This window comes from Arvicanthis niloticus, chromosome 12 (genome assembly GCF_011762505.2).
Source record: "Arvicanthis niloticus isolate mArvNil1 chromosome 12, mArvNil1.pat.X, whole genome shotgun sequence".
NCBI lineage: Eukaryota > Metazoa > Chordata > Mammalia > Rodentia > Muridae > Arvicanthis > Arvicanthis niloticus.
The window spans coordinates 41,379,112-41,402,621 of record NC_047669.1 but is presented as its reverse complement, the minus strand read 5'-3'; the positions used below and the strand labels follow the sequence as shown (position 1 = coordinate 41,402,621).

Here is a 23,510-nt window from a genome sequence, read left to right as displayed (position 1 = left end):
ACCCAGGCTTTCCTTCAAAATAGCAAGAGAGATGCAAATGTAGACGCTTCAAAGATACTACTTTTGGTTTTCTGCTGCTTTAATACATGTGGCATATGACCATGAGACACCAGGATTCATTAAGATCTTTCCCTTTACAAGTAGCCTTTTGCTTACCTATATGGTCAGCAATCTTGCAGGATACATTTATACTGGAAGAGATCTATGTACTTCCAGAACCCCAGCCCTTTCACATTAGGTCTTCATAAAAAATGTCTAATATAGTTTTTATAAGTGATAGACATAAGAGATCTACAGTGGTTGGCTTCATGCGTCTGACAGCAAGAGGCTTACAATACAAGGAGTAGGGTGGCTTTGAGACCCAGCACACTTGACGATTAAAGTTAAATATGAATGTGGATTTAATTGCATTTCTCTCCTTTGATATTTACAAGCTTGAGCTAATCCCAATATAAATATACCCAGATGTTCACAATACAATAGTAAGATGATTTCTTTGATTTCTATTATGAGAGGGAATCTGAACCTCAACACAAAATGGCAATGTCTTGTTAACTGCATTCTACGGTTCTAGCTCTAAGAATTCCATGCTTTCTGTTCCTTCCCTACTCCAGATATAAACTTCCTTTCCCATTACAGAACAGACTTGTTCCTCAGCTGCCTAACAATGGGCTACAGAAGATTTATATAGTCTCAAACCCAAGGTCAGACTTTATAGCACTCATAATTCTCTTTCAATAGAAAATGAATGTTATCAGGATAAATCAAGGTGAGTTTACTGCTGCTCAGAAAAATCATCTTTCTTTCCTTTTACTAAATGTAGTACTTCCTGCAGAATCAGACTCAGTAATAAATCTAACTCCTGCAACGGATCCTGAAACACTAGGATCATTTTAGTCTTAAAAATCTACAACAGTCCAGAGATGTTGTCTTATGAACAGAGGAAAGTGTGTTTGAGGTGACGGGTGCTGTTCGCTTTCAGTTCTCCAGTTACTAGTCTCTGTCGTGTTCCTCCTTCCCCCTTTCCTGTTTCCTCAAATGTCCATGCACTGAATATTTTTTAAATACAAATTTATCCATGAAAACAAAGGGAGTCTCATTCAATAGATAAGTTTTATTGTGCAAGTGACTTGAGGGACAGTGACCTGGATTGTCTTAACATATGAATCAGTGATGTCTATTGATCCCATTTCAAAAGCCATTGTCTTAAATAACGAAGATGGACTCTTGGCTTAGTGGATTCAGGGTGGGCCAGACTTTGCTGATAATCAGTTAAAGATCCTTCCTGCATTCTGTGGCCAGGACTGTGTTTTTGTGAGAAGGAAGACACCACTGGAGCCAGACTACCTTGCTTTAAATCTCAACATGGCTGCTTACTACCCAAGTGACTGGGCACTGTAGTCAGTATTTCCATGCCTCAGTTTCCCCCTTAGTGTAAGAAATTCTGCCCGGTGAAACTATCTTGAGAATTCAGTGAGTCAATGCACTTGGAGATTTAAGATGATGACTTGTATCTTGTAAGTAGTCAATACGCACGGGCAAATGTTCTCTAATTTATGAAGTTTTATGTCATTCAGTGCTGAACAGTTTCGTCCTTGAATTATACCTAGTGTGGATACCATTGAGCCATGTTGGACCTTTGGATTGAAACTCAAGTTATCACACCAAAACTCCACAGGAGGTTTAATCATTAAGTGAAATTGACTAACTGAAAAGAGAAACAGAAAGAGCTTCAAAAACAGCCATGGAATATTTGTTTTCATTATCTATGCTACTTCACTAGAAGAAGAAAGCTTATTAAAATACTTATTATGTTTACTGAAGAAGTTAATCCAGTAGCTGATATCAAACAGCCTTTATCTTAACAAAAGATATACTTTGTGTGTTCATTTACATATATCTTTCAGGGTTTCTTTCTTCCTTGCTTTTCTCTACAATGAATGCATTTTACTAAACATGACCAGCCTAATGTCTTCCTTTTTGAGTCAACTGTACAAGTAATTATCTGAACAAACTACATCTTTCACATATATGTATGTCTATGATAGAGCCTTAAAGATGTCAGTACTACTTTGGGTGACATTTTGTGTCATTTGAGTACTTTAGAGGCTAAGATTCTGAAGTGGGGAGTACAGAGAGTCAAACGTACCATAAGAACAGAAAAGTGGATAGTCCATCTTGAATTAGATATCCTTAACTAGAATTCCAGTGTCAGAGAAGCCATTGAGCAAATACTTATTAACCTTCTAGTCTTTAGGAATGTTCTGAGATTTAGAGACACAAGCTATGACCTTGATTCAAAATATTCTCTAATAAGACTTGTTATTAAAAGCCAGAATGACTGACTAGGCATGGGTGGATGTTTCTTCCTGCTTCTTGGGTGTATTCAAATTGTAACTAAATTTTCAAGCACACCAACTGGCTTCCATTCTTAAGGGTAATTCCAAGGGACAGAAAAACTGTAAAGATACCATAATGATAAGTAGGTACTGTCATAAACTCTAGAGGTTATGGGTGCAGAAGCTGGACCCAAGCCACCAGTGTGACACCTAAAGCCTTCGGGAGTCACCTTAGCCATAAAAAGGAGATTAGAAATTTTCTGTTCCCTGTGCCACTGAAACAGTGAATAATTCTTATGATCTAACTTTCCTGTTATGGTAGTGGATTTGAGATGGGGGTCTCATGTAGTCCGTGTAAGCAGGTAGCTAACCTAGGCTTAGGTGACCTTGAACTCCTGGTCTTTCTAGTAGGATTATAGGCCTGTGAGCTCGTCTTGAACATGGGATTCTAGATTTCCATCTAGTTTACCTTCTGAAAGCAGCTTCTGCTTCTTCTGCTTCTGCTGCTGCTGCTGCTGCTGCTGCTGCTGCTGCTGCTGCTGCTGCTGCTGCTTCTGCTTCTGCTTCTGCTTCTGCTTCTGCTTCTGCTTCTGCTTCTGCTTCTGCTTCTGCTTCTGCTTCTGCTTCTGCTTCTGCTTCTGCTCCGTGCCAGTGCTGAGGTTGGATTAACATGTAATTCTCTGCAACACATGTCTCCCCCGCCCCATCCCGCCCCCACCTCTGCTTTCTGGGATCCTTTCATCCTGTCTCCCTCCCCCCACAGATTGCTGAAGTTTTCTTTTATTCTCTTCTATTTCTCTTTTTCAGATAAAAATCTATCTTAACTTATTCTGACCTTCTTTCTCCGGCTTACACAGGGACAGACTGTACTTTATCACTTACACCATAATCATTTGAGCTTTAGGAATTAAGAGCCAGGTGGTGGCGGCACATGCCTTTAATCCCAGCACTCAGAAGGTGGAGGCAGGCAGATCTCTGAGTGTGAGGCCAGCCTGGTCTACTGAGAGAGTTCCAGGACATTCAGAGCTACACTGAGAAACCCTGTCTCAAATAGATAGAATAGATAGATAGATAGAAGATAGATAGATAGATAGATAGATAGATAGATAGATAGATAGATATCACAGAATTGTTTTGAAGTTTCATGTATTTACTTTAGTGGTCTTCATAAGACAGCTAAAATTTTATGCTGCTCCCAAGGCCACCAAGATTTTCTTCTATTAGTTTTATGCAAACTACAAAGTTGATGAAATAATTTTTGAAAGCTGAAGATCTGTGTTTAGATCAGTTTTTGCTTTTATGTTTCCAGATGTTTCCTGCAACATTTGTTGGGAAATTAGCTTTTTTGCACTGAACGTACTGCCCCTTTCTCAAACATCACCTGGGTGTTCTAGAGTAGTCTGTGTATGAACTCTATTTCATGCAATAGGTGACTTATTTATTATAGTGGGGAGTAAAGCAGTGTTCCCCTAAAGTCTGTGTCTTAGGGTTTTACTGCTGTGAACAGACACTATGACCAAGGCAACTCTTATAAAGACAACATCTAATTGTAACAGGCTTACAGATTTAGAGGTTCAGTCCAGTATCAAGGCAGGAACGTGGAAGCATCCAGGCAGGCATGGTATAGGAGGAGCTGAGGGTTCTACATCTCCATCTGAGGGCTGCTAGGGTCAGGGTTTTATATCCCATACCCACAATGACACACCTATTCCAACAGGGCCACACCTTCTAATAATGCCACTTCCTGGCAGAGCATATAAAACCATCACACCTTGTTTCTCTAAGGACTAAAGGCAGAGCATTTTCTTGTCGTAATGGTTGGTCTTTTTAACAGTGTCCACTCAACACTTTTACTCATTAAAAATAAAAACTGTGTCTGTACTCTTATTATGAATATATATTCTTTTTAAGTTACAATTCTTTTTTAAAGAGATTTATTGTATGTATGTATGTATGGATGGATGGATGTATGGATGTGAATACACTGTTGCTCTCTTCAGACACACTAGACAAGGGCAGCAGATCACATTACAGATGGTTGTGAGCCACCATGTGGTTGCTGGGAATTGAACTCAAGACCTCTGGAAGAGCAGTCAGTGCTCTTAACCACTGAGCCATCTCTCCAGCCCATAAGTTACAATTCTAACTTTCAATTTAACTTGTAACTTTAATCCCCCCCCTCTCTCACACACACACACACTCACAAATATTTTCTCTAACTCTGTGACTATTTTTGTTTATCTGAAAAAAAATACATTTTGATGAGCAGCAGTTTTTAATTTAGATTAAATGCATTTCATATTTTATATTTTTTATATTTATTATTATTTTATATTTTATAATTCTTATTTAGTACTATTTTTGCCCTTCAAATATAGTTGCATGTCCCAAAGTTGCAAATATACATACATATACGTATACATATACATACATACACATACATATATATTTCATCCAACCAATTATTTCTGGGATAAATCTTACTTGGTCAAGTGGTATCTGTTTTATTTGTTGTTTGATTTAATTTGTAATTATTTTAAAGGAGTATATGTGCTGGCTAGTTTTATGTCAGCTTGATATATGTTAGAGTCACATAGGACCATTGCTATTGTGTACATTCTATTCTGTTGTTGGGACATGTGAGAACTCTCCGTGCTTTGTGATGCTATACTATGCTATACTATGCATTGGAGCATGAGCGCATGGTCATGTCTGTGTGCAGTTGCATGTGGTATGGCACATGCCTACCTGTGGAGATCAGAGCTCAACCTCTAGTGTTGTCAAACCTTAAGTCCCATCTACATTGTGTTTTGAGACAGGCTCTCATATTGGCCTGAAGCTCCTTGATTCAATGAGTCTGTCTAGCCAGTGAGGCCCAGACATCAGCCGGTATCTGCCTTCCTGCCACTGGAAGTGGGTACCACCATGACTGATTTTTCCACAAGGGTCCTGAGGATTGAACTCGGGCTTGCACAGGAAGCAGTTTACCTGCTGAGCAACCCACCCCCTTTGATTGGAAGCTCTTTCTGTGCTTCTAATTTAGGCCACTAGTTTTTATCTGACTTTATTTGATTTAATTGTTCAGTCTAATTCAAATACTGCCTCTTTAGGAAAGTCTTCCTTAGTGATGTGACCTCTGTCCTCATTATTTCCTTTGTATTTGTCTCAGTGGTTTCTATTGCTGTGACAAAATGCCATGACCAAAAGCAATTTGAGGAAAGGGTTTGTTTCACTCACAGATCCGTGTGACAGTTCATCATCAGGAACACTGAAGGCAGGATTTCAATCAGGACAAGAACCACAAGACAGGGCCTGATGCAGTAGCCATGGAGGAGGGGTACTTACCAGCTCCCCATGGCTTGCTCAGCTTCTTTTCTTATGGAACCCAGGACCATCAGCCCAAGAATAGCACCACCCACAATGGGCTGAGTGCTCCCTCATCAATCACTAATTAAGAAAATGCTTTACTGGCTAGCCTACAGTCCAATGTTATGGAGGCGTTTAGTCATCTGGGGTTCCTTCCTCTCAAATGGCTCTTGCCTGTATCAAGTTGACATAAAATTAGACAGCACAGTATCCAAATAGTATTTGGAAATCTACATGCTTGTCTGTTTGTCTATCTACTATTTCTCTATCTATGTATCATTTATTTCCTCTTAGAAGATTCCCATTAGAGGCTCTGTCTTAAAGTATCTTTTTAGTATCCATAATGTTGCATACTGATGAGGCTATTATAATGGATATTTCCAGCAATGCAATCTGGTTTTGCATATGTAAATTAAAGGGCTACAGACTTGAAAAGAGAAACTGACAAGTTCCCATACTATTCTGTTTTTTTTCTGCTCCTTCAGGGATATCTGTTTCTGTGTCAACCACACCTGTACAGTTCTGCAGGAATGGTGGAACCTGGCAAAATGGCAGATGCATTTGTACTGAGGAGTGGAAAGGGCTGAGATGTACAATTGGTAAGTTACTTGACTAATACTATAATGACATATTGGTGAGCCTTTTGTTAGTAACAACAGCAAAAAAAAAAACAAAAACAAAAAAACTAGAAGTTTTAGCTATAGACACAATATGCATAATGATGATAGCCCTAAGAATGCATGAATTCACCACAGCTGTGGTTATCTCCACAAGACCTGCACAGGATTGATCTGTCTACACTTCATCATGGACACCAGGAGCTCTTATGAGACTTCACTCTCTCCTTAAGGAACTATTGAGAGTTAATTGTTGTTAGGGGAGGAGACATCATTTTCTCCAGGGATGGAGCCACTGATAAATTTGTCCTTACCCCAGTAACTAATCTCTCATTCATGCTCCTGAGCAAGAAATTCTAATTAAACTCAGAGAATCAAACACTCAAAGAAGGCATGAAAATAGGCAGAGGACTGATTGGGAAAGGGATTTTAGAGGATGAGGGTAAGAAGGAAAGTGGAGATGGGAAAAATCTAATGTTTATTGTGTAATTGTATAAAACTGCCAAATAATAAAACACAAGCATCCACACATACATGAAAAATATTATAAATGCTAAAAATGTGAGGTTTTTTTTTCCTTTCAACAATCAAAACCAAGTTTTCCTCTTAGGCTCTTTATGATGGAGACACTTTGCCCGTTTTCTAAATATCATTTTTTTCTATAATTCCCAGGTATAATTTTTCTTTTGCTTCCAGCCTTTTAATCCAGAACAACTAGCAATATAGTTTCTGCAAGTCCTTTCAAAGGATTATATGCTATTTGACTCTCTTTCAAATGACAGAGTTTTAGCATATTTCATTTTTGAATCACGATGAGTCTATCTAATAATATGCCTAAATATATGCGTAATTCAGTCCTTTCCTTTCCCCTGTGTTATTAAGTTTATGGTTTGATGTTAATAAATGATGTCAGAATCCCATTTCAAGCTGTTTCTGGATCTAGGTGTAGTTACCAACAGTTTTAATTCTCATACTTCCAGCTTGGAATAGAGTGTGCCCATCTACTCTCATTAATTGCTTCTATTCCTCCCAGCTAATGCATCCTACATTCCCACGATTTTGTCCTTTTTGCTTTGATCCAAAGTCTCATAAATTCCTTTGCCATCAGGCAATTCTCTAGATCATTACTAATCAATATATACTTCTTGCTTGTGTTCGTGCCCATGCCTTCCCTCTAATCCAAGTCTGTATGGTGTACATTGCGACAGAACCCTGTTAGCTAGTGTGTCTATTCTAATGGCAAAACATGTAAGCTGATAGAAAGTGTGGAAAATGAACTGGTCCGTTGACTGAGTCTGTTTTCAATTACACTGCAAAGATTCTGAACTTCATCTTTTATCCATTTTCAGTTTTCAAAAATAAAAGATATAATTTACTATTAGAGAAATTTGTTTCCATTACAGCTAATTTCTGTGAAAATAGTACCTACATGGAAATGAATCTCACCTTTGGCAGAATCCCAGTGGGCAGATATGGACCTTCTTTGGAAACGTGTGAACTGGGAACTGTAAATGGTATGTGTATCCCTTGGAATCTCTGTTTTATCACAAGAATGATTAGACTAAGTCATATCCGCCATTACCCCAATAATTAGGTCTCTGGACAGGGCAGAAAGGAAAGTCTTAGCTTACTTTAACGTCAGTGTTTGAAGGTTAGTACAGAACTGCATAGAATCATAATTTCCCTAAAAACTTTAATGTGGATCACTTGTTTCCAAACTCTTCCTTGTCTGTGTTTAATTGGAAAAATTTTTCTCTAGCTTACTCTGTATGGCATTTGTTGAAATAAATATCCATTCTGTGAGTTATAGCATTTGTATACATTATTTTAAATCAATGTATATTACAGATTTTTTTCTGTACCTTTTAAAATGTATGTCTTTCCAAGTAGAGACTAAATGGAATAGGCCTGTTGTGAGTAGTTTTTTTTTTTTTTTTTTTTTTTTTTTTTTTTTTTTTTTTTTTTTTTTTTTTTTTTTGTCACTTTGGTTATTCGACATGGTATATTTCTAGTTTCATGATGCTTTCAATAGTATGACAACCCTGTGTGTTTGAGGCATTTCAAGAATCAAGGGGAAGATGTTCTGGTTCTGATATGTTTCCAGACAAGAGTCAGAATGTAGATAATTTATATTAGAACCACACTGAGAACAATGTTCTGAGTGTCGACTTGATTCATCCAGAGAGCTGTTTCATAATAACTAGAGCCTACTGGCCATGTAGTTTTATCTAAATGTTTTACCTGTCTCTTGACTACATTAATTTGTATCTTATCAGCTTTGCCAGTATCCCCCCATTTCTTAAAGACTGGATGTTTCAAGAATGCAGTCACTTTAAAACCCATTTACAAGAATGCTTGGCAAAGCTATCTATCATCAGTAACAGTGAGAAGAATTTCATATTTTATTTAAATATTAACTTTTGTGTATATCCAGTCCACACTGGAATTCTAAATACATTTTAGGATTTTTTTCCTAAATTCTTTACTTAATCTATAAGTGATCACTCACTTGTCCATGATCCATCCTATGCTTAATATATGTCCTTCCCAGCCTTCTCTTAGTTATGGTTACTATTGCTATGATGAAACACCATGACCAAAAGCACCTTAGGGAGGAAAGGGCTTGTTCCACTTACACTTCCATATAACAGTTCATCATCAAATGCAATGAGGACAGGAACTCAAACAGGGCAGGAACCTTGAGGCAGGAACTGATGCAGAGGCCACGAGGGAGTATTGCTTACTGGCTTGCTCAGCTTGCTTTCTTCTACAACTCAGGACTACAGCCAAGGGTTGGCACCACCCAGTATGGGCTGCACCTTCCCCATCAATCACTAATTAAGAAAATGCCCTACAAGTCTATCTGCAGTCAGATCTTATGGGAACATTTTCTCAAATGAAGTTCCCATCTCTTAGATGACTGTAGCTTGTGTCAAGTTGACACAAAACTAGACAACATAAGCCTCTTAATATCTCAGAAAGCTAAAGGAACATGTCAATATATTTGTTATTACTATGTATGTTTTATAGACAATACTATACTGTATAGCATGCTTATAGGTAACTGTTTTCTTCAGTTTCTCTATTGTATCTACCTTACATTTTTATGCTTTATAAACCAGATACAACTTACAAAGCATAGCTGCATGCTATGAATTGGAAAAAAAATGTATCCATGAAGGTCATCACAGCTGTTTGATGTAATATTTTGGGGATGCTAAGAGTCACAGTATCATCTTTTGTTTGACATTTATCTGATTCTTGAGCAACTATTATGAAAATGTTTATTATATATACCCTTGAATTTCAGACTGAGTCTATATCATTTTAAAGGTCTATATTTCAACTGTTAACAAATCCACTTTTAATTCTATATTAAGAATTCTTAATTGTTTTATATAATAAGTGATTACAGTGCATTTCAATGATATTTGAATATATTCATAATTCAATGAATAATGGAAGAGGCACACTTGATAATGGCTTTTTAAAACATATAAATTCTATATGTGTTAAAACTTTGTATTATGTCTTGCTGTAGAGGTATAGTGATCATATAAATTAATGTAAACTCCAACCTATTTTAAGTGTCATTAAAGCAGTTTTTGATATCAACATCTCTTACCATTTCTCAAAAAGCAGCTGCCTTAATACTGACCCTGAGAAAAAGTTTCCCACGTGATTGGCTGCCCCTTTACTTATGATTTTACCTATACCTGTTATGTAATCATTAGTAATCGGATGGCAATGAGGTAGAAAGTTCATGTGATCTGAGGAAACAAAACTGCCCAAGGAAATGCTTTACTGAGAGCCAAAAGACTATGTAGCGTTTGTGGCAATACTCTGGAATTCTTTGTCTTTTGGGAGTTGCCCAGATTTGCACAGAGATAAAGGATTAACATATAATTTAATAGCCAGCAAGACATTTTCATATCGGTTCTGGTCTCAACATAGTACAACTTCATTGTGTCAGGTTCAAAGTTATTTCATTCCTATGTGTTAGAAAGTAAATTTTCTTTGGACAAAGAGGGGAGTAACTAGCAACTGGTCATGGCAGAAAGTCCCATTTTAAAAATCAAGACAATTGGGCAGAATACTGTAGCAATTGGTTTTTCTATTACTGGAGATTAAAATAACTCCAAATTCTCATCCTAAAGCAACCATGCTTTAGGTTGCTCACCATTTTGTGGGTTGGTTGTGGCAGCCAGAACGTTCGTTTGGGGAACATACATGATAACCGTTAGCTACAGCACCTCAATTCAGCAGTAAATAGTTTGTCTCGAAGGCATCAGACTCACTTCCTCATGTTACCATAGGAAAGCATTCTAGCATCCTAAAATGGTGGAGACTGTAACTGCGAGAATGTCTGAGGCCCAGGTGCTGGAAGTCATGTATTTCCACCACACTCCATTGATCAAGGTCAATCACAGGTCACCCAGATTCAAGAGTGAATACATGCTGTGCCCAGCAGATTCCCACCCCCATGAAGCATGCATGCAGTGATTTTCATGTCTGGCTTAATACATTTTTTTTCCTTTTTATTGAAGCGGGCAATCCTAAAGCAACTCGGCTGTGTGGTGTTTCTGAGTATGGAGAGATAGAAGTACAAAATGTTACAATAGGAAATTGTGAAGTAAATCTAGAGACGCTGGAGACGCAGGTATGCCTTCTAGCCCATCCACTGGATATCTGGGATACATTTTAAGTCTAGGCCAACTCTTTGGTCTTCACATACCTAATGGTCAAAATCAATGCTTTAAATCTATCAAATTATAAATCACAAAACCAATAAGTGAAACCATTCTTATTCTCTTAAAGTCAACATCTGTTTAATGTTGACATTTTGTTTCAGCAAATGGTAGCCTAGAAAATATCTTAAATGGCCTTAGATTTGTAGACTGCTCAAACTTTGACTGACCATAGAGCCCTGGCTTCATAAACCAAAGATAGTCCACTCTGTTAAAATGAATGAAAAAAAAAATTGAACAATTCATGATCCTTTGACACAGACAACTTCATATTGACACTAGTCTTAGGGCTATATCCATGAGCTAGTAAAATAAGGATTTATGACTAGACAAGCTTCCATTCATCTTCATATACATGGGCTGAGGAACAGACAATTGAGCATGCATGGAAGTGCTCACTTGTATGAGCATGCAAGAAGAGGAAGAAGCTGAGACTGTGATGCAGGTACTTCTTTGTGCAGGTATTTTATATCTATCTTCTTTCTTCTTTATCAAATTGAATACAATTTCCATACTAAAGGTAATTACGGCTAATGTCACCAATGCTACCAAATTCAGATGATCCTGGACATAAAATTCGATTAAGACCTGAGAAGCCCATTGTATATTTAAAATGTACTTAAATCACCCAATCTACTCAACATCATGGTTAACCAGTGCAGCGTACTCTCTGAAGTTGTCAGTTATCCTCGTCATCTTGTGAATGACTAGAAGCTGTGGTTTGCTGCTGTCCAGAATCATGAAAGTGCAGCACATTTTCATGTCGTTAGCATATAGGAAAAGGCCAAATAAAAATTCCATGTGTTGTTAGTACTGAGTAGATCACTTCTGAATTGTAACACCAAAACCAATAAATATATAAAATGTAAACAAAACTCTGGTTAAATGGGGATGTCCCTGTACCATTTAAAACATTTTAAGAATACTACTAAGTTTTTTGAAATCATGTTTAAGTTTTAAACACCACAGATAAATGTTATTATAGGTGAGGAAAAGTTAGAACTCTTGTGTGAGATGCTTTTGCCAGGGACCATCACCAAGCAGATGCTGAGTTTAAAATCCACAATGAACCACCATAGCACCTTCCTTATCACAGATGGCCAGGATGTGGGTGGGTTGGAAATGGGAAATAGGATGTGCAGGTAGCTGTCAATCACACATTGAAAGAAAGAGTGCAGATTCTGGAATCTGACAAGCTAGTATTAGACTTTCAACCCTTCAATCTCCAAGCTGTGCAAACTTAAGCTTCTAAACCTCTCTAAGTCTTTAAGTGATTTGTGGGAGCTCAGCTTACAGAACCGTTTCCTATTATAAATTATGTACGATCACACCTTAAAACACCAGTGTGCCCAGCACTGAGACTTGGCTGTTGAATGGTTTTTTTTTCTTTCTTTCTTTCTGGTTTTTTTTTTTTTTTTTTTTTTTTTTTTTTTTTTTTTTTTTTTTTTTTTTTCTGCTGCCTCCTTACAAGTGAGTACTGGTTTGATTTTTGAATGGATGGTGCCATCTAGTGTAGAACTGAGTTCATTTCATTCCCCACATGTTGACCCCAGTTCCACAGGGACATGACTATCGCAGTTCCTTGTTCTTCATATAAAATGCAAGAAGATAGTAGAAAAGGTGAAAATCCCCTGGGCTTTGTGAACCGTATTGCTTACACAGAGAAAGAGGCAAACAAAGGCTCTGTTAAATAGTTCACTCAGCTTCAGTCATCTGCAAAATGTTTAGGAATACTTGTATAAACTAGACTTATTGAAACCAACAAAACTACTTTTAAACAGATAAACAACAACGAAACAAGTGCTGAGACCATTTCTAAAGAAGCCCAGGTTTTAACAACAGATGCCAGTAAACTGACCGCTAAGAACATCACTTCTGCTACTACAGTGATTGGACAGATCTTCAATAAAACCAGAAACGCTGAAAGCAAGGTAAAACTCAAGATTTTTTTAAAATTCACTTTACATACCTCCTCCTCCTCCTCCTCCTTCCCCTGTTCACCCCCTCCTACAGTCCTTTCTCCTATGCCCCGCTCCTCGGAGTGGGTGGGGCCCCCTGAATATTACCCCATTCTAGCATATCAAGGGCTGGGCACATCCTCTCCCACTGAGGCCAGACAAGGCAGCCTAGCTGGAAGACCATATCTCAAGTATAGGCAACAGCTTTTGGAATAGCCTCTGCTCCAGTTGTTTGAGAGCCACACGAAGAACAAGCTGCACATCTGCTATGTATGTACAGGCAAGCGTAAGTCCAGCCCGTGTGTATTCTTTGGTTGGTGGTTCAGTCTCTTGAGGGCCCCAAGGGTCCAGGTTAGTCGACTCTATTGGTTTTCCTGTGGAGGTCCACCCTTCCCCCTATTCTTCTATAGGAATCTCTAAGCTGCATCCGCTGCTTGGCTGTGGGTGTCTGCATCTGTCTGAGTCAGCTGCTGGATGGAGCCTCTCAGAGGACAGCCATGCTAGGTTCCTGTCTGCAAGCATAACAATAATAGTGTCAGGAACTGGTGCTTGCCCATGGTATGGCTCTCTCGTTGGGGCAGTTAGTGGAGGGAATCTCGGTCTCTCCTCCATCCCCCATTCATGAATTTCTTATAGACAGGATAAATTTTGGGTGGAAACTTTTGTGGGCACTCCACTGGTGTTCCTGCCTGGCTATAGGAGGTGGTGTCTTCAGGTTCTATAGCCCCAATATGTGACAGCTAAGGTCAGCCCCATTGATTCTTGGGAACCTCCTTCATCCCAGGTCTCTGTCACATCCTGGAGATGTCCTCCACCTCTCTACCCCTCAGTCTCCTGTTCTTCCCCACACGTGCTCCGGAACCCTCTTCATTCCCCTCCCTATCCCCACTCCCACACAGTTCCCTCCCCCATCTTCCTCTTATGACTATTTTATACCCCCTTCTAAGTGGGATTCAAGCATCCTTGCTTGTGCCTTCCTTCTTGTTTAGCTTCTTTGGGTCTGTGGAGTATAGCATGGGTATCCTGTATTTTATGGCTAATATCCACTTATAAGTGAGTCCATGCCATACATGTCCTTTTGGGTCTGAAAATCCAGGATTTTAAGTCGTAAGAGGTGTTTGGGATTGTAGCATATTTGATAGTGTTTCATTAGCATATGCAGGGCCTTAGGTTTGATTCTCAAAACTCTAAGATGGGAGGAACGTCCCGAATTCTATTCCTCATCCTATGATTTGAGTGGTGTTTAAGTTAACACCATTGGGCAGAGAACAAACACTTCCTGGGGAGATGCTCGAAGAAGTTAAACTCCTTGTCTAAACATCTCTGTAATTGACATGATGATTATTATTACATTACATATTCCAGCATGTCTTAGGATAAACAAGTCTCTTTAACTTTAATAGGTACAGATTAACAGTTTTATTAAACTATGCCACACAGGTTTTATCCCAAATAAACACTTTTCCTATACACTTGTTCTGAAGTTTGCCTTCTAAGCTCTGCATTTTGTGCCAAGCGTACTCGCAGGTTGGTCTCTGACTTTTTAGGCCTAAGCCATGTTTACAGGTCTAATACAGGCCTGCTAAATTCTCAAACGTGAAAAAGGAAGTGTGCGCAACATTTGGCATCAGTGGAGTTCTTGATTTGGTGAGCAGGGTTGTAAGCCATCCAAATAAACTACATCAGCACGACTCATCTCTCCTTCACGTTTTTCAAATACTTCCTTTCAAAATCGTTTTCATTACCGAAGGTCCTTTAAAAAGTAGGTTTTAAATAACAAGGTAATTAAAGACAGAATTCAAAGAATATGCACTTCTACCTGTAAAGTTTATAGAAAAATTAGTCAGTAAAGACACATAGGAATGAAAGGCCAAGATACTATGTCTCTGACACTGAGTGTCCGCTTATCAGAATACAATTTTACTGGTAACTAAGTAAGTACACCTGATACTAAGTATTTACATTACACTAAGTATCCTGGGCTGTGAGGTTTAGACAGGTGACATTGTAGCAATATTTGTGTGTACTTTTATGTAAGCCAAGTGTTTTTATGAGTGGAGAGAGCTCTGTGAGTGATCGTATCATGAAGTCAAATTCAAGACCCCAAGCCTCCTACTTCACCATATGAAGCCATTTATATTTTTCCTTCTTATTACAGGTCTTTTCTTTGTCTCAGATAGGCCCCAAACTGAAACTTTGATTTTTTAAAAATTTACTTTTCTTTGGCTTAGCATGCTAATCGTGTTATTGGCTACCATGATAATTTCTCATGATCGTAGATTGTAGTGATAATTATGCAGGGCACATATCTTATGTGATGTACCTTCTCCTTCACAGGCAAAAATAGTTGCTATAACCACAGTGAGTCAGATTTTGGATGCCAGTGAAGATGTTTTTCAAAAGGCTGCTGAGATGGATACTAGCAACTCCTTTACCAAGTAAGCAACTTCTTGGAAAGAAAGTTTGAGGAAGTACCATCCACTTCCCTAGGTTAAAGCATGACTAGAGGGTCTGCTTCTCTCAGGGTTACAGTAACTGTCTGATGCTTTGGGAATTAAGAGAAAGCCCTCGACTTTCTATTTGATCTTGTTCTACATGGAGTGATATGTGCTACCTGCTTGGTTTGAGGTGTGCTCATGGGTTAGGAGAAAAATTGACTGTGGTGATTCAGATTACAGTTTGTTTCCTTCACCTGGGTCTGGTGTGTTCAAAGAGGCAGCCTCTGCATAAAGGGGTATTCTTCCAACTCCCTTCTCAATGCACAGAGGCTGCAGAGAGCATCTGACTCCAGGATGTACCACACTGTCAGCCTACAGTCCACATTTCAGCTCTCTCTTCCCAACAATTGATAGGCTTTTTTTTTTTTCAGTTTTCTTATAGCTATTTAGGAAGAAACAAAAAGGAATTCCAAGCCCCCTCCTTTGCTTTCACTTATCAAGGCCATGTTCTTGATTACTTTTGATTATGAATGTATACACCCCGAAATCATATTTACTTCAGAGGTGGGTCATTAAAATGCAGTTTTAAACCTATTTTTACATTTAATAGTGCTTACTGCAGAAAAATGAGAAAATACACAATGGGCAAATTCGTTGAAATTATTACCTCAATTAATTTGTTAGAATATATTCCAAATATTTTCTCTATGTATATAAGTTAATGCACTCATACATAAGTAATTATATACATAATTACTTATGTATATAATATTATATATATAATATTATAATATAATATAATATAATAGTATATATTATATTATGTATATAATATATATATTATATATATTATATAATGTATACAATATTATATACATTATGTGTTAACCTGTTGTCATTTACTATCTTAAATCATTTTAAAAGCTATGACTATGTATACATGAACGTCATAATTTTATATTATTGCATCCTACTTAGACTCCATTAGCCAAGCACAACAGCAGAATGAAGATGTATTACAAAGGGGTGTTTGTTGGATTGACTTACACATTATGGGTACAGCAACAGCTATGTACACACTCTAGACGCTAGGTCAGTAGCTGCTCAGTCTTCAAGGTCGGATGCCTCAGTCATCCTTTTGAAGGCCTAAATGGTTTCTGGAGACCCACAGTCTTCAGTTCAATTGGAAGGTCTAAGAAGCTGGGTTCCAACATCAGCACAAAATGGCAGCAGCAACAAGGTAGGTGCATTCGCCAGCAAGCTGAGGAAGACAGGCAAGCTCACTGCCTTGCCTTCCAATCTCTTCATACCTGGGCCATATCCAGAAGGTGACGCCCACTCTAGCAAAGAATGTTGGTCCCTGTAGTTAATTATTCCTGAAAATACCCTCTCAGGTCCTCATGTGGGTGGGGTTGGGGGTAGGGGTGGGGGTGTGGCTATTTTTTTAGTCAATTCCAGATCTAATCAACTTGACAATGACTATCGACTACTGGATTGTGAGGTGGCTCAGGGAATAAGGTGTTTGCCATCAAGATAGACAAGCTGGATTTGATTCCCAGGTCCCACATGAGACAAGGAGAAAACTGACTCCCACAACTCTGACTTCCACATATATGACATGGATCCTGTACATTCCACACTCACACACACACTCATACACACACTCACACACACACTCACACACATACATACACACACTCATACACTCTCACATTCTTGCTTATTCTCACTCACACACTCACACACACTCTCACATACACACCACTTACACTCACACACACGCTCTCTCTCACATACACTCTCACATACACACACACTCACACACACCCTCTCACACACACTTTTACATATATTCTCACTCACACACACTCACCAACACACACACTCTCACCCAAACACTCAGCCCCCCACACTCACACTCTCATACCCCCACATTCTCATCCCCCCACACTCAGTCTCACTCCCACACACACTCTCATTCTCACCCCATCCACACTCTCACCCCCAACACACATATTTGCAACCACACACACATACTCACGTCCCCCACACATTCTCACTTTCACTCCCCCGCTAAACTCTCACCCCCACACACTCTCACCCCCACACAATAACCCCCCCACTCTCACCCCCACACAATAACCCCCCCACTCTCACCCCCACACAATAACCCCCCACTCTCACCTCCTACACTCTCACCTCCTACACTCTCACCTCCTACACTCTCACCTCCCACACTCTCACGACCCCACACAATAATCCCCAACACTCTCAGCCTCCAAACAATAACCCCCTACTTTCACCCCTCCACTCTCTCACCAATACACACTCTCACCCCCCACACACTCACAATCCCTCACACACTCACACCCCCCCACTCATACCACACATACCTCATACTTACACACACACACTCATATTCACAAATGCTTTATTAATTAACCAAGTCTGATGTTTGGTTGTCTTCAGATTATATCAAGCCTTTTAGTATTATGGACAATCAACTTTCTGTATAAAATCATTATTTCTATGAATATATATATATATATATATATATCCTCCATATAATTCTCAGTTTTTAATTGAATATAGCCATTTGAAATTAAACCCTCAAAGTAGAAAAAGGATACATATGAAACAGAGCACTCATTCTGTTTCATAAGTAGTGTAGAAATTATCTAAATATACAGAAATAAATGCATAGATTATAGGCAAGCACTTCTATTCTTTATGGAAGAATTTTTAAGCATTGTAAGATTTCAGTGTCCATAAGGCTTAGGAACCAATCCCCTGTGGAAACTGAGGGGCAGCTGTACTCTTAAAGAGATGCCAAAGACGATCTCTCCTGCTTCTCTTCCTTTCAAGAGAAGGGAATTAAATCTGCTCAGAGCAACTTTGGTTCTCCAAACTTTGTTTGAGGCAAGCCTATAAAAGGGTCTCTTCATAAGCCAGGGTTCAGTGCCTGTCTCTTTTACTTCTCTCCCCTGTAACTCACGGTTTTCTCTTTATGTTCCTCAGCCTCTGAATTCTCCTTCTAGCCTGTTTATTTAGGGGATAAGTGAAAATAAGAAAGCTGGAAACAAATGGGACAGAGAAGGAAGGGGAGCAAGGACTCCATCCAGCCCAGCTTCAGCCCCATCAAGTTGTCATAGTGAAGTGTCTGTTCTCTTCTGAACTGGAGGGGCAGAATGCCCAGGTAGCCAGAGCTCTGAGGCTCTGAATAGGGTGTCTGTTGATGAAGGCAATATGGTACAATCAACAAGTTTAGGTTTTCATTTTTCTTATTGAACACTGGTTGCAACAGCCAACCTATAACCCTGGATTCTTGCTGTTATACTGAGGGTCAAAATTCTCCTTAGTTGCCTGATTTGATATGTAAAACGGTCTCTATAGCACAGTCTACTTTGTGCATATGCATTCCCCATTGTTTGAATCTCTGCTCTGGCTAGCTTTCTTAGATAACTAAGACAGTTAACGTTTTCCCAGCTGTCTTAGTTGTTGTTTTATTGCTGTGATGAAACATCCTGAACAAGACAACTTAGGGAAAAAAAGCATTTGATTGGGGGCTTTCTCACAGTTTCAGGGGGTTAGTTTATGACCATCAGAGTTCCGAGGATGGCAGGCACTGGAGCAGTAGCTGACAACTTACATCTTATCCCACAAGATAGAGGCAGAGAGAGAGAGAGTAAGACATGGGCTTTTGAATCCTTAAAACGCACCTCCAGTGATAACCTTTTCCAAAGCCACATCTCTTAATCCTTCCTAAATAATTCCCCAGCTGGGAACCCAACATTCAAATACATAAGCCTTTGGGAGTTATTCTCACTCAAACCGCCACATCGACCAACCTGAATTTATTGTAAGGAGATGTGCTGAATCTCACAGGAACCCAAGCATGGGATCATATCAGAGTCAGTGTGAGTGTGTGCAGAGCCAGATCTTCCCTGGAGAGGGAGATGGCCAGGACTCTAAGGCGGCTTTGCAGTCTTCAGAAGAGTGTGGGGGCCCACCTTTATTCTCAACAGGAAGAAAATCGCCTCTTTTTCTTTTGTATTTATATTTACAATAACAAAATGGCCCGACTTTTTTACTCCAAAATCCAGACCTTCCTGGTTACACCTATCTCCCTGACTAGAAAATTACCAATTTAAAAACTGGATGGTTTCTTTCAGTCATGTATGTCTGTTTGACTGCTGCCTTTTGAGTCTGGGGCCCATATTTAACCTCCTCAGTTATAACAGGAGAGAAAAATCAAGCAGAGGGAAAATGCCCTTAAAAGTAGCTGTAAGTGAGATGATCTTCTATAAGTGTCTGTGACTGTGGTAAACAACCCTGACATATTTAGCACATCTTTTCTCAGCCTTTGAATGCCTGGGGGTACTTTCCTTGGTACCCCAGTGTTTCAGTATTTCTTAATGGGACTTATCAGGTACAACGGAAGCAAATGATCATCTTAGCAGTTTGGAGCCATCATTGGGTAATTTGTTTTGATGAAAGATGTTCTTAGGTATGAATATTATTTATTACATGGGAAATATGTAGCATAAACTGCTGACAACTCATGAAATTGTGTAATGTTCGAAATTTAAAAGTCATTATCCTCTTAAAAAATCTCTAGTTTAAGCTTCTTTCCAATTTTAGTTATGTGCTGCCGAAGCGAGCACGGTTTAAGCTTCTTAAAAGACTATACTAATCTAAATAATTTATATTTATCTGAATCCATATTTAAAGTGCAAATCAATGACATCACACTATCACTTTTTATAATAAAATATAATCAGCTAAAACAAAAATTAGCACAATGGAATTGGGCAAAACAAAAAAGAGCCCAAGAGAAGGCACAGAAAACGGACACACTCGTTTGCACACTCAGGATTCCCATAAAAACACTAAAGGAAGCTGTCATATGTACTCAAAGAACATTCTTTCTGCTTCCTTTTCTCTAAGGTTCTCTGAACTCTGAGAGGAAGGACTTGCTAGAAGCATCCCATTTAGGGTTGAGTGTTTCAAGGTCTCTCTATCTCTCTGTACAAAGTCTGGGTGGCTATGGATCTTTATATTAGTCCCATCTGCTTCAGGAAGAAGCTTCTCTGATGGTTGAGTAAGGCACCGATCTGCGAGTGTAGCAGAATGTCATTAGGAGTCAATTTAGTGCTGTGATTTTCTATTTTTAACCAGAGCTGTAGTATCTGGTTTACTCTAGGTCCCTGGGCTATCCTGTCTTAGGTTCTTGGTCACCTAAGCAGTGTCAAGTTATGAGTTCTATCTTGTGGAGTGGGCCTTAAGTCAGTCAGATATTGATTGGTTACTCCTACAAATTCTTGTCAACAATGAAGCTTCCAGTATCAAAAATAGGTTATATTTAGTCGAATTGGTGGCCAAAAAGATTCCATGGGCAGCTCCAAACAACCCAGGCTCTTGCCAAGCCTTTCCACAAACTGAAGGGCAAGGCTCCATTGTTGAAGACCATATCTGCAAAACTCACTGAACATGGAGACATTGAGCTGGTGCCTACATAGGTCCTTCATACCTGCATATTAGCCTCTTTCATACAGGAAACCACTCTGCCTACCATCAAAGGAGAAACATAAGTACCAACCAGCCAAAGCTCCTCTGATTCACAATGCTGTCCTGCCTGTAAGATATGCTAATGCAATGGTGCACACAGCCCGTGGGAGCAATAATCATAGCATTTTAAAAAATTGCATTCGATAAAACAAGACTCTGGTGAAGAGAAGCAGATATATATTTAAGTAAATGCATACACACACATTTAGTGATTGTTACTGTGACTAAATGGCATGTGTGTTCCTGCCTTTTCTAATGAGGGAAACAACACCTCTCTTGGGTTGATGACAACATACTGAGTTCCTGTGTTTCATTCTACGACAGTCTTATCCAGCAAATGGAGGATTACTCCTTTTCTCTGGGTGATGAAACAATAGTGGAGCCTAACATAGCAATCCAGTCCGTCAATCGAGATGGTACTACAGGGTCAAGCGTTCTCTTCTCTGTACAGAAAGGTAAGCTGTTTGCCTCCTGTGCTTGTAACGGTGAAGAACCATCCATTGCCAATAAATAACAATTCACAGTTCACTAAAACGCAGATACTTAAGATTCTAATTTCCCTTTCTTATAGGGTCTAGTGACTCTCTGGTTTCTGGTGGAACATCAGTCAACAAGACGGCATCTGGACTCAACCCAGATGGACAGACTGAACTTCAGATCTTACTTAAAACTACGGAAAGTATGTCTTTAACCTTTTTTTTTTTTTTTTTTTTTTTTTTTTGCAATGTTTTTAAAACACACTGAATCCAAAGAATTACTAACTTAAAAATCCATGAAGGGAGGAATAACCCTTGTTTAGTTTCACACCTAATAATTTTGGCTCTGATATATTACAGTAATCTCAATGATACTATTTCTGTTTTCTCCTTACATAAGTTGAGAACATCTTCCCTTCAATCTGAAGGAATCTGGTGCCAAGCTTCAACCCCTTTGCATGACCCCTTCAGTCCTGGGCCATCAATTGCAACTGAGGCTGCACCTTCACCAGTGGCCTTCCATGGTCTCTCACAGTGCCGAGCCTTAGCTGCTCTTCATGACCACTTCATGCCTTCAAAACCAGTACCACCTGGGTGACTCTTACACATTACCAAGTCCAACCACAGCACGAGGTACAACCTTGGCTATCTCTGGAACACAGCCTCTTTGTGCTCTCAGAAAACACTCCCCAGAGGATTTTGCCTCAGTGATTCTGGTCTCTTCTTAATCACCACTAATTTCTTAGCTCCAGCTAACCAGCATCAATAGTCCCAGTATTGCAAAGATTTCACTTTAGTAGTTCTGGTATCTTGTTAATCACAGCTAATTCTTCAGCCCCAGCTAACCAAAACCACAGAATCGTCACAATCAAAACAGCAATGGCCCTGATAAGAGTCTTTAATCTTCAGTCTGATATTTCACAAGCCAGACCTCCATCGTTTGCAGTGTTCTCAACATTATCTCCCAAGCTGCTACAGAACATCCCACAGAGCTCTTAACATCCCAATGGCTCTTCTAGCTTAAAGTTCCAAAGTCCTTCCACAGTCCTCCCCCAAACACAGTCAGGTTGTCACAGGAATACCCCACTATGTTGGTACCAATTTGTCTTGATTGATTTTTCCCATACAGTATCCAGGAGGGAAAAAAATGTGCAGAGGCCAGTTTTCTGTGAAGAATGTGAAAAATGCATATATTTCCTCCCAGGTGGAGGCTAGCACAGAACAACTGGCAAAGTAGTGACCAAGAGACCATTAGGGCCTCAAGTCCTGTGATGGAATGGACATATCTTATGGCTACCGTTTTTGCCATATCACGTATAAAAGAGTGTGGCATGTGCAATTTTTCTGTTAAAAATGTTCATTTAGGAGCTAGGGATATGACTCAGTAGGTAAGAACATTTTCTATGTGTGCACGAGGATCCCCTGTACCCAGTTTAGATCCCCAGCACCCATGTAAGGAGCCAGTGTGGGATGCATGTGTCCCTAACTTTAGCTCTAGGAGATGAGCGAACAAGAGGAATTCCGGAACCTGTTGGCCACTAGTCTAGCTCCAAGTACAGTGGGAGACCATGTCTCAAGAAAGCAACATGGAGAGGAATAGAGCAGAACACCTGGTGTCTTTTTCTGGCCTCAGCATACATGTATGGGTGTGCACACTTGCAGATGTGTATGATGAACTATGTATGCCATGTACACATACCCCACACATTAAAGATTTGTGCTTATCATTATTTCTTCTGCTATGTTGTATATGGCTAGCAGCTATGTAAAAGAGTTAAGTATTCCTCAACTAGTTTATTTTGACCATTGCCACGGACATGCATGTACAACTTTCACTGTTGTAACCCACAGGTCCTTTAATTAACAGCTAATTCTATTCTCTGATCTCCCAGAGAAGTGTTTCGCAATGGCCTTTCTGCTCTGAGATAGCTGATGCCTGACACAGAGCAGAGATGGTGAAGAGTGCCAGAACTTCCATCAAAACTTCCTTCAAATGGGTT

General features: G+C 39.3%; 1 protein-coding gene across 1 annotated transcript in view; it reads left to right on the top strand.

The window, feature by feature from the left end:
• Positions 1 to 23,510, top strand: part of Adgrg7 (adhesion G protein-coupled receptor G7) — a 61,924-nt gene that overhangs the window by 5,610 nt on the left and 32,804 nt on the right. The window contains 7 exon segments of the mRNA XM_076943024.1: positions 6,191 to 6,304; positions 7,726 to 7,836; positions 10,870 to 10,982; positions 12,852 to 13,001; positions 15,366 to 15,466; positions 21,359 to 21,489; positions 21,606 to 21,713. Of these exon segments, the coding sequence (XP_076799139.1) occupies positions 6,191 to 6,304; positions 7,726 to 7,836; positions 10,870 to 10,982; positions 12,852 to 13,001; positions 15,366 to 15,466; positions 21,359 to 21,489; positions 21,606 to 21,713 (828 nt within the window).